The following is a 12,120-nucleotide window of genomic DNA, read 5'->3' as shown; positions in this document are numbered from 1 at the left end:
ATGGTGCTACTCCTGGCATGCTCTTCTACACTCCTCATTGAACCAGGGTTGATCCCCTGGCTCGTTGGTAATGGTAGAGTGAGGAATATGCCGGGCCATGAGATTACAGATTGTGCTGGAATACAATTTTGCTGCTGCTGATGGCCCACAGTGCCTCATGGATGCCCAGTTTTGAGCTGCTAGATCTGTTCTGAACCTATCCCATTTAGCACGGTCGTAGTGCCACACAACACGTTGGATGGTGTCCTCAGTGCGAAGACGGGACTTTGTCTCCTACCAATACTGTCATGGACAGATGCATTTGCGACAGGTAGATTGCTGAGGACGAGGTCAAGTAAGTCTTTCCCTCGTGTTGGTTCGCTCACCACCTGCCGCAGGCCCAGTCTAGCAGCTATGTCCTTCAGGACTCGGCCAGCTCGGTCAGTAGTGGTGCTACCGAGCCACTCTTGGTGATGGACATTGAAGTCCCCCACCCAGAGTACATTTTGTGCCCTTGCTACCCTCAGTGCTTCCTCCAAGTGGTGCTCAACATGGAGGAGGACTGATTCATCAGCTGAGGGAGGGCGGTAGGTGGTAATCAGCAGGAGGTTTCCTTGCCCATGTTTGACCTGATGCCATGAGATTTCATGGGGTCCGGAGTCAATGTTGAGGACTCCCAGGGCCACTCCCTCCTGACTGTATATCACTGTACCGCCACCTCTGGTGGGTCTGTCCTGCCAGTTGTCCATCTGGACCATGCTGTGAAGAGGCTGTCGAAGGGCCCCTCCCCTCCCCTCCCCCCTCCCCTCCCCCCACCCCGTCCCCTCCCCCCACCCCACCCCCTCCCCCACCTTCCGTACTTCATTTATCTAATTTTGTGGCTCCTCAGCTACTCACCAATAAGTTCGATTTGACGGTGTTGGGCTTTGCCGCAGGAAGGATACCCTGTAATCTGCTGGAGAACTTGGAGATGTCCCATAGCACCACCTAGGGAAAGACGTAGAGCAATTATCAGTAGCAACAACAACTTGCATTTATCCTGCGCCTTTAACGTAGTAAAAAAACGTCCCAAGGCACTTCACAGGAGCGTAATCAGACAGAAATTTGACACCGAGCCACGTAAGACGATATTAGGACAGGTGACCAAAAGCTTGATCAAAGAGTTAGGTTTTAAGGAGCATCTTAAAAGGAGCAGAGAGAGAGGTAGAGAGGTTTAGGGAGGGAATTCCAGAGCTTAGGGCCTGGGCAGCTGTAGGCACGGCCGCCAATGGTGGAGCGATGAAAATCGGGGCCTCCTGCATAACACAAAGCATACGGTTGTATTCTGAAACACCAGTTTCTTTCAAATTACAGACCGATTTTTTTTAAAAACTATTCGCTCATGTTTAAATATGGGCTGGTCCTTTGACCCTTTGTAATGTACACAGGTGTGCATCAGTACCTGGCCATTTCTGCAGCCGCCAACGACGATATTCGGATCAGTGGGACAAAACTGAAAGCTGTAAATATCATCAGGAGCCTCCAGCATTATCTAAAAAAATAATATCAAAAAGGAGGAAAGAGGAAAAGTTTAGAACTGTTCAAAAACCCGTCCATTTGTACCGCAGGGCAGACCCTCAGTCAGACTGGTGATCTATAGTTAAATGGGTTTAAGCCAAGAACTGCCATGAACACACATTAAGTGCGAGAGTCAGCACATGTTTCCCAGGATTACTTAAGGGAAGGTTCTTCAACCCTTTGAGTTCAAATGAGGTTGTAATTGTTTCTTACGATTTCAATAACAGCGACGTGCATTTATGTGGTACCTTTAAATTAGAAGAACGTGAGAGCCAATGTTCGATGACTGGACAATGAGGTGCAACTCAGGTAAGAAGAGCTGAGTTCTTTCTTTTACTCCCCTGTTAGCTCCTTCTGAGTTCAGTCGATAATTGGGGCTCACTGTTGTAAGTTGCCCCTTGAAACTGGGGGGGGGGGGAGTGCACTAAAAACAACAGCTAGTGTTTCCTTAGGGTTACCAACCCTCCAGGATTAGCCTGGAGTCTCCAGGAATTGAAGATTAATCTCCAGGACACTGCTGCGAGCAGAAACCCCGGAGAAAAATCATAGGGGCAATAAAAAAAAAAATTGTGTTTTTTTTTCATTTTCTTTGAAGACTTCTGTTTATTATTTACAAAAATATTGGAAATGGAGGGGGAGAAAGTCTGTTTGACTGAGGGTCAAGAATCATCCAATTGGGTAACGAAGAGGCTGTTTGCTTCCCAAGAGGCCGTGGGAAGATGGGGCGTCGCGAGGATGGACGTGCCCGGCGACCAACGGCAGGAGCGTGGGGAGAGCACAGCATTTGGAGGCAGGAGGTCATGAGATGAAACCTCCAGGAATACATTCAACCCAGAGTTGGCAACCCCATGTGTCTTGAGCAGTTTTCCCTTTACTCCTTTTTCTATTCAGCTACTGATGACTTAAATTTAAAGCCAAAATGAAAAGCATGCAATTTTTAAAAAAAATCCTTCGAATCCTTCCCCTTGGAGCAGAGGAGGCTGAGGGGAGACTTGATTGAGGTGTACAAAATTATGAGGGGCCCAGATAGAGTAGACAGGAAGTACCTGTTTCCCCTAGCGGAGAGTTCAAGAACTAGAGGACATAGATTTAAGCTGATTGGCGGAAGGATTAGAGGGGACATGAGGAAAAACTTTTTTTAACCCAGAGGGTGGTGGGTGTATGGAATTCGCTGCCCGAATTGGTGGTAGAGGCAGGGACCCTCAACTCTTTTAAAAAGTACCTGGACCTGCACCTAAAGTGCTGTAAGCTGCAGGGCTACGGACCGGGTGCTGGAAGGTGGGATTAGAACGGGCACCTGGTTGTTCTTCGAGCCGGCGCGGACACGATGGGCTGAATGGCCCCCTTCTTTGCTGTATCTTTTCTATGGTTCTGTGAAAAGCACCTGCAGATACTCTGAGATGAATCATTCAGCTGACTGCAGAAATGTCGTTTACAGTGCAAAGCACTCTGCTTTGCTACTGCGCTGAGCTCCATCTAGTGGTCCAACTTGAGGGGAAAAAAAACCGGCAGAACCCATCTCAGTGAGACAATCCCTTCGAAGTGATTGGAATTGCTGGGATATCAATGACCAATAACCGCTCGAGACGACACCTGATCCCAAACTCGGACATCGTTAAGCTGACCTGCACCGGTGCAAAAAAAAATGTAACGTGCCAAAGATTGGGCTTCGCCTCCGGCATTGTAAACCAGGGATCTCCGAGGTGGTACTGGTACCGTTTTCAGAGCGGCAGCAGACAGCATACATTTGTAATCCCGTGACTTTGGGACAGGAGAGCGGTGTCCCGTGTATGCTATTTGAGTTTGAATGAATGAAGCCATTGACACCTGCACTGACCGTTGAACTAATTGAGCTAATTTGGGCGAGCGCGACAGATAAAATCATAGCCAAAAACAAATTCATAGTATCTTATAGCAAAGACCGGTGGTGTGTGGTTTTCACAGGAAAATTGGACGAAACTGCAGAATGTGATCCCCGAAAGAATCCCAGAATGGCATATAATAAAAAAGCAAATTTAACTTTTTCAGTCACCATCAACCAGTGCCCCGAATACAGCATTACACTATCTGAACTTCACTCTGGTTTTAGTTTATTTATTCTTTTGTTAACGGTTGTGCTTTTAAATGATAACGAATGTGAAGTATCTCCTTCCTTTAAAAGAGAATTGGAAAGTTGCTTCAAAAAGGAGGAATATTAATGGGTTACGAGGAGTGAGCGGGAGAGTGGGATTCAACAAGAGAAAAACACCAGCACAGACTTGATGGGCCGAATGGCCCATTTCAGTGGTTGTCCGTTCTATTTTTATTTATTTATAGTTAAACAGGTATCGAGACTCCCCCGGTGGCTGAGCAGGTTAAGGTGTTAAGTAGCTGAGCCAAGCAGGAAGGTCATAAGAACATAAGAAATAGGAGCAGGAATAGGCCATGTGGCCCCTCGAGCCTGCTCCGCCATTCAATCAGACCATGGCTGATCTTCCACCTCAACTCCATTTTCCCACCCAATCCCCATATCCCTTGATTCCCTTAGAGTCCAAAAATCTATCGATCTCACTCTTGAATATATTCAACGACTGAGCATCCACAGCCCTCTGGGGTAGAGAATTCCAAAAATTCATGATCCTCTGAGTGAAGAAATTCCTCCTCATTTCAGTCCTAAATGTCCGACCCCTTATTCTGAGACTATGTCCCCCAGAAAGGATATACTTGCCATGGAGGGAGTGCAGCGAAGGTTCACCAGACTGATTCCTGGGATGGCAGGACCGTTGTATGAGGAGAGGGAATGTCATTGAAACGTATAAAATTCTGACAGCGCTAGACAGACTGGATGCAGGGAGGATGTTTCCCCTGGCTGGGGGGTCCAGAACGAGGGGTCACAGTCTCAGGATACGGGGTAGGACATTTAGGACTGAGATGAGGAGAAATTTCTTCACTCAGAGGGTGGTGAACCTGTGGAATTCTCTACCACAGAAGGCTGTGGAGGCCAAGTCACTGAATATATTTAAGAAGGAGCTAGATAGATTTCTAGACACAAAAGGCATCAAGGGGTATGGGGAGAGAGCGGGAATATGGTATTGAGATAGAGGATCAGTCATGGTCATATTGAATGGCGGAGCAGGCTCGAAGGGCCGAATGGCCTATACTCCTGCTCCTATTTTCTATGTTTCTATATTAGTTCCAGACTCTCCAGCCAGAGGAAACAAGCTCTCAGCATCTACCCTGTCAAGCCCTCTTAGAATGTTATACATTTCAATGAGATCACCTCTCATTCTTCTAAACTCTAGACAGTATAGGCCCATTCACAGAATCATAGAAAATTTACGGCACAGAAGGAGGCCATTCGGCCCATTGTGTCCGTGCCGGCCGAAAATGAGCCACCCGGCCGAATCCCACTTTTGGTCCGTAGCCCTGTAGGTCACGGCACTTCAGGCGCACATCCATTTTTAAATGAGTTGAGTGTTTCTGCCTCTATCACCCTCTCAGGCAGTGAGTTCCAAAACCCCCCCACTCGCTTGGGCGAAAAAAAATTTCCTCAGCTCCCCTCTAATCCTTCTACCGATCACTTTAAATCTATGTCCCTTGGTTATTGATCTCTCGGCTAAGGGAAATAGGTCCTTCCTATCCACTCTATCTGGGCCCCTCATAATTTTGTACATCTCAATTAAATCACCCCTCAGCCCCCTCTGTTCCAAAGAGAACAAACCCAGCCGATCCAATCCTTCCTCATAGCTAAAATTCTCCAGCCCTGGCAACATCCTCGTAAATCTCCTCTGTATCCTCTCTAGTGCAATTACATCCTTCCTGTAATGTGGTGACCAGAACTGTACACTGTACTCAAGCTGTGGCCTAGCCAGTGTTTTATACAGTTCCAGCATAACCTCCCTGCTCTTATATTCTATGCCCCGGCTAATAAAGGAAAGTATCCCGTTTGCCTTCTTAACCACCTTATCTACCTGTCCTGCTACCTTCAGGGATCTGTGGACATGCACTCCAAGGTCCCTCTCTTCCCCTACACCTCTCAGTATCCTCCCGTTTATTGTGTACTCCCTTGCCCTGTTTGCCCTCCCCAAATGCATTACCTCACACTTCTCCGGATTGAATTCCATTTGCCACTTTTCTGCCCACCTGACCAGTCCATTGATATCTTCCTGCAGTCTACAGCTTTCCTCCTCACTGTCAACCGCCTCTCTCCATTCTACTCAATCGCTCCTCATAGGACAACCCTTTCATCCCAGGAGTCAATCTAGTCCTAGTATCAGTGCTGATCTGTGCTGAGTTAGCAGTGGTGGGGCTCTAACAATTTGCTTCAGCACCACTGGATATCTGCTCTTGATTACAAGCAGCGGCATCTGCTTGCAACGCCTCGATTTTAAAATTCTCATCCTTGTTTTCAAATCCCTCCATGGCCTCGCCCCTCCCTGTCTCTGTAACCCCCCCCCCCCCCCAGGCCTACAACCCTCCGAGGTCTCTGTGCCCCTCCGACTCTTGCTTCTTGCGCATCCCCGATTTTAATATCTCCACCATTAGCAGCCATGCTTTCAGCTGCCTAGGCCCCAAGTTCTGAAATTCCCTCCCTCAACCTCTCCGCCTCTCTCTCATCTCTTTAAGACGCTTCGTAAAACCGACTTCTTTGACCAAGCTTTTGGTCACCTGTCCTAATATCTCCTTATGTGGCTCAGTTTCAAATTTAGTCTGACAATCGCTCTTGTGAAGCGCCTTGGGACGTTTCACTACATTAAAGGCGCTGTATAAGTTGTATATAATAACAATTTATGATGGATAATCGCTATGTGATTGCACTGGAGAGGGTGCAGAGGAGATTTACGAGGATGTTGCCAGGACTGGAGAGTTTTAGCTATGACGACAGATTGGATAGGCTGGGGTTGTTTTCCTTGGAACAGAGGAGGTGATTTGATTGAGGGGCCGAGATAGAGTGGATAGGAAGGACCTATTTCCCTTAGCGCAGGGGTCAATAACCAGGGGCCATAGATTTAAAGTGATTGGTAGAAGGATTAGAGCGGAAATGAGGAAAATATTTTTCACCCAGAGGGTGGTAGGGGTCTGGAACTCACTGCCTGAGAGGGCGGTAGATGCAGAAACCCTCAACTCATTTAAAAAATACCTGGATGTGCACCTGAAGAGCCGTGACCTGCAGGGCTACGGACCAAATGCCGGAACGTGGGATTAGGCTGGGTGGCTCGTTTCTTAGCCGGCGCGGACACGATGGGCCGAATGGCCTCCTTCTGTGCCGTAAATTTTCTATGATTCTAAATGCAAGTTGTTGTCGATTGCTATGCAGTGACCCCAGTATGCATCTGCGGATGTGGATTCAGACTACAATTGTGTCCTTTACCCGGGTCTGGCCTATATGTGATACCAGTCCCACACCAACATGGTTCACTCTTAACTGCCCTCCGAAGTGGTCTAGCAAGCCACTCAGTTGTACCAAACTGCTCACCTTCGCCACGTGGACTGCGGCAGTTTGAGAGGAAGGCCTACCCACCACCTTCTCAGGGCAACTAGGGATGGGCAATAAATACCGGCCCGGCCAGCGACGCCCACATCCCGAGAATGAATAAAAAGGATGAAATGCCCAACCCCATTGATGCAGTCAAGCAGCCGGTTAACACTAAATGTCCAGACTCACCACATGGCTGTGGTACGGTACCGCAGGACAACTCGAGTCAGTAGAACTGACCACGGCTTGGAGTCACTGCCTTCGGGAGAGAAGAAAATGGAGAATTTTTTTTTTTAAGACTGGAAACGGAGTGAGGAAACTGGGTGATGCAGAGGATTAGACTCTGGCTTTTTACCTTTGGGACCTGCGTTCAAATCCACCTCAGACTGATTGTGTGAAAGTTTTCCCTCTCTATGTGAAACGTGTCTGGGCAGTCTCAAGCCAGTTCCTAACATGGCATTAAATGTCAACGTCGCTCAGAAAGGCTTAAAATGGATGGGGTGGGACTTTAGTGAAGTTGGGGTCATCGTCTAAGATTAGGGTGAGAGCAGAGCAGAAGGAGCTTTACTCTGCATCTAACTGTGCTATACCTGATGTAGGAGTGCTTGATGCCTGAAGTAGAAAGTGTTTCATTCTCCAACACTAACATCCCTCAACTTGATGAGCAGAAGTAAATGTAAAAAATGGAGGATGAAGGCAATATGGTGGGAGGGGCACAGAACATAGGACAAGGAAATAGGCTACTTTAGCGCCAGACAAGTGCCAGGCAATGACCATCTCCAACAAGAGAGTGTCTAACCACCTCCCCTTGACATTCAACGGCATTACCATCGCCGAATCCCCCACCATCAACATTTTGGGGGTCACCATTGACCAGAAACTTAACTGGACCCGCCACATAAATACCATGGCTACAAGAGCAGGTCAGAGGCTGGGTATTCTGCGGCGAGTGACTCACCGCCTGACTCCCCAAAGCCTTTCCACCATCTACAAGGAACAAGTCAGGAATGTGATGGAATACTCTCCACTTGCTTGGATGAGCGCAGCTCCAACAACACTCAAGAAGCTCGACACCATCCAGGACAAAGCAGCCCGCTTGATTGGCACCCCATCCACCACCCTAAACATTCACTCCCTTCACCACCGGCGCACAGTGGCTGCAGTGTGTACCATCCACGGATGCACTGCAGCAACTCGCCAAGGCTTTTTCAACAGCACCTCCCAAACCTGCGACCTCTACCACCTAGAAGGACAAGAGCAGCAGGCACATGGGAACAACACCACCTGCACGCTCCCCTCCAAGTCACACACTATCCCGACTTGGAAATATATCGCCGTTCCTTCATCGTCGCTGGGTCAAAATCCTGGAATTCCCTTCCTAACAGCACTGTGGGAGAACCTTCACCACACGGACTGCAGCGGTTCAAGAAGGCGGCTCACCACCACCTTCTCAAGGGCAATTAGGGATGGGCAATAAATGCCGGCCTTGCCAGCGAAGCCCACATCCCATGAATGAATAAAAAAAAGTCCTGCATCTTATACACAGCAAGAACATTTCTTGCAGCATAAACAGTGTATTAAAAAAACAATATAACATTAAAAAAAAAGAAAAAAAACAAGAAAGAACTTGCATTTATTGCCTTAGGACATCCCAAAGTGCTTAACAGTCAATTAAGTTGTTTTGAAATGTAGTCACTGTTTTAATATAGGGAAACGCGGCAGTCAATTTGTGAACAACAAGGTCCCACAAACAGCGATGGGATAATAACCATATCATCTGTTTTTGGGATGTTGGTTGAGGGATGAATATCGGGCAGGACACCGGGAGAACTCCCCTGCTCTTCTTTGAATTGTGCTGTAGGATCTTTCACGTCCATGTACATCCGAAAGTCGGCACCTCCAACAGTGCAGCACCCCCTCGGTGCTGCTCTGGCAGTGTCAGCCTAGATTTTGTGCTCAAGTCTCTGGAGTGAGGTTTGAACCCACAACCTTCTAACTCAGAGGTGAGAGGTGCTACCCACTGAGCCAAGGCTGGCACCTTAGCACATTACTGAAATTGTTAACTGCGTTTCTGTCCTATAGTTGCACAAAGTGGACAGAGATAGATTTCGTTTGCCTTTGAATGGCTGCTTCACTAGTAATGTGCAAAAGATCTTTGGATACCTGAGGGTGGATGGGATCAGTGAAATTCCAGAACAGAATATACGAATGGCTGCGGAGTGATCTATTGGTTAGGTTCATCCTGTCCTCCATGGTAATGATATCCACTAAGGCCACAGCCACTAGTCCTGGTAATAAACAGAAGGATTCCTAAGTTTAACTGAAAAGACACGGATTAAACTAACTTGTCCACAAAAAAAATTACCGATAAGAACAATCGTTGGTTCTGTTTAATCTTTTTTTCCCCCAGAGATAATTCTGATTAACCCGAGATAGACGAGGAATACTGGGGCCGATTGCCCTCCCAGTAGGAATCCACATTGTGAGCGCACAGCCTGAGATCTTCCATCTATTCACTTTGACGGGCAGAAAATGGTGGGCTATGCACGCTCACGATTTCGCTCCCTGCGAGCGGCACTCCCCACTGGGAGCACGGAATTGACCCCAATATCATTGATATTATCTGATACACTAGGGTATTTTGAGAGAGAGAGAAAATGGGGGCAATTTTGACTTTGAGCGATATGGGTGATAGCTAATCAGTGGCCGGTTTCGCATCTCTCCCGGATTTTATTTCCACTGAAGCTCCTTTCACGGCCTCAGGACGTCCCAAAGCGCTTTACAGCCAATAAAGTACTTTTGAAGGGTAGTCACTGTTGTAATGTAGGAAACGCGGCAGCCAATCTGCACACAGCAAGGTCACACAAACAGCAATGACATAATGACCAGACAATCTGTTTTAGTGATGTTGGTTGAGGGGTAAATATTGGCCAGGAGACTGGGGAGAACACCCTTACTCTTCTTCAAATAGTGCCGTAGGATCTTTTACGTCCACTTGAGAGGGCAGACGGGGCCTCGGTTTAGCGTCTTATCTGAATGACGGCACCTCCGACAGTGCAGCACTCCCTCAGTACTGCACTGCAGTGTCAGCCTAGATTTTGCGCTCAAGTCTCTGGAGTGGGACTCGAAACCACAAGTCAGAGGCGAGAGAACCACCGCTGACACATAAAGACAACTGGCCTTCACCTTTGCAAGTCTACAAATACTCCGTCTGATGAATTTCTCCTTACCAAGAATTGTTGGGTGCCATTCAATGTCACTAATCCGCTTTCCTTGGCTCTTGTGCAGGTCTGTGAAGGACTGGTACTCCTTTAAGTGACAGTCTGCCTTTCCCCCAAAGACACTTTCTTCATCCGAAAGCCCCTTCCAGTCATCGTAAAAGACATCCATGATCTCATTTTGCTGCAAGGCAGACTCAAACCTGCCATCAGAGCACAGCATAATTGGTGCTAACGATATGGATCTGGACCGTATCCAGAGTACTGCATTCTGGGCACCGCACCTCAGGAAGGATATATTGCCCTTGAAGTTGGTGCAGCACAGATTCACCAGAATGATACTGGGACTTAAAGGGTTAAGTTATGAGGCCAGGTTGCATGGACTAGGCTTGTATTCCCTGGAGTGTAGAAGATTAAGGGGTGATCTAATTGAGGCGTTTAAGATGATGAAAGGAGTTGATGGGGTAGATAGAGAGAAACTATTTCCTCTGATGGGGGAGTTCAGAACAAGGGGGCATAACCTTAAAATCAGAGCTAGGCCGTTCAGGGGTGATGTCAGGAAGCACTTCTTCACACTAAAGGTAGTGGAAATCTGGAACTCTCTCCCCCAAAAAGCTGTTGAGTCTGGGGGTCAATTGAAAATCTCAAAACTGAGAGTGATAGATTTTTGTTAGGTAAGGGTATTAAGGGATACAGAACCAAGGTGGGTAGATGGTGTTAAGATACAGATCAGCCATGATCTAATTGAACGGCGGAACAGGCTCGAGGCAGTCTGACCCGTCATTGCATCATAGTATGATACAGCACAGGAGGCCATTCGGCCCATCGTGCCTGTGCTGGCTCTTTGAAAGCGCTGTCCAATTAATCCCACTCCCCCTGCTCTTTCCCCAGAGCCCTGCAAATTTTTTCCCTTCAAGTGTTTATCCATTTCCATTTTGAAAGTTACTACTGAACCTGCTTCCACCGCCCTTTCAGGCAGCGCATTCCAGATCGCAACAACTTGCTGTCGACGTATTTAGGTTGTAAAGCAAAATTATTGGCAACAGGAGTTACATAGATCTAGCATTTTCAGATCTTGCTCTGTGTATTTAAAAGTTTCCTTGTACCTCTCTTCTCCCACCTCCCTCCGCCCAATATCCTCACCTCCAATCCTGAAGGAAGAGGAAACTGAAGAAGAATGACGATGCACAGCAGGTACCCTGCCGCCACCGTTTGAAGGACCAACATTACGCAAACAGGGTTGCCAACCCTCCAGGACTACCCTGGAGTCTCCAGGAATTAAATATTAATCTCCTGGGCACTGCTACGAGCAAAACCCGGGACAAAAATCATTGGGGAATTGTGTGGGGTTTTTTTCCATTTTCTTTGAACACTTTTGTTTATTAATTATAAAAATATTACAGCTGGGAGAAAACAAAAGGCTGTTTGACCGGGTGGGGCAGTTCGAGACGGGAGGTCACGTGATGGAACCTCCAGGAATACGTCCAACCAGAGTTGGCAACAACGGTACACAACTGATCTGCAATCATACCTCAAAGCAACCGAGTTGACAAAATCATTCAGGGCTTCAGATTTAAAAAATTCATCTTTTTCCTCCATTGTGAACTCTCTGGAAGCATACTGGGTGCAAGCATTCCTCGGGTATGTCCTGAAACAGCAATATGTCACAGATCCTAAGTTTGAACAAGACAAAAAGTCTGAACAGAACGATTTGTTGAATTTTACTGGTGGGTCATGTAGAATCACAGAATCATACAAGACAAGGAGGCCATTCGGCCCGTCGTGCCTCTGCCGGCTCTTTGAAAGAGCTATCCAATTAGTCCCACTCCCCCTGCTCTTTCCCCATAGCCCTGCACATTTTCCCCTTCAAGTATTTATCCAATTTCCTTTTGAAAGTTACTATTGAATCGG

General features: G+C 47.4%; 1 protein-coding gene across 1 annotated transcript in view; it reads right to left on the bottom strand.

Moving 5' to 3' along the window:
• Window positions 1-12,120, bottom strand: part of dnai3 (dynein axonemal intermediate chain 3) — an 87,123-nt gene that overhangs the window by 48,612 nt on the left and 26,391 nt on the right. Inside the window, exons 8-12 of the mRNA XM_067989803.1 lie at window positions 11,741-11,857; window positions 10,222-10,412; window positions 9,155-9,279; window positions 1,421-1,510; window positions 877-966 (exon numbers count right to left, since the gene is read on the bottom strand). Coding sequence (XP_067845904.1) covers window positions 877-966; window positions 1,421-1,510; window positions 9,155-9,279; window positions 10,222-10,412; window positions 11,741-11,857 — 613 coding nt within the window. The remainder of the gene's footprint in view (window positions 1-876; window positions 967-1,420; window positions 1,511-9,154; window positions 9,280-10,221; window positions 10,413-11,740; window positions 11,858-12,120) is intronic.

The sequence above is a fragment of the Heptranchias perlo genome, chromosome 9 (assembly GCF_035084215.1).
Source record: "Heptranchias perlo isolate sHepPer1 chromosome 9, sHepPer1.hap1, whole genome shotgun sequence".
NCBI classification, from domain to species: domain Eukaryota; kingdom Metazoa; phylum Chordata; class Chondrichthyes; order Hexanchiformes; family Hexanchidae; genus Heptranchias; species Heptranchias perlo.
The sequence above is the reverse complement of the archived record's forward strand: the minus strand, read 5'-3'. Positions and strand labels throughout refer to the sequence as shown.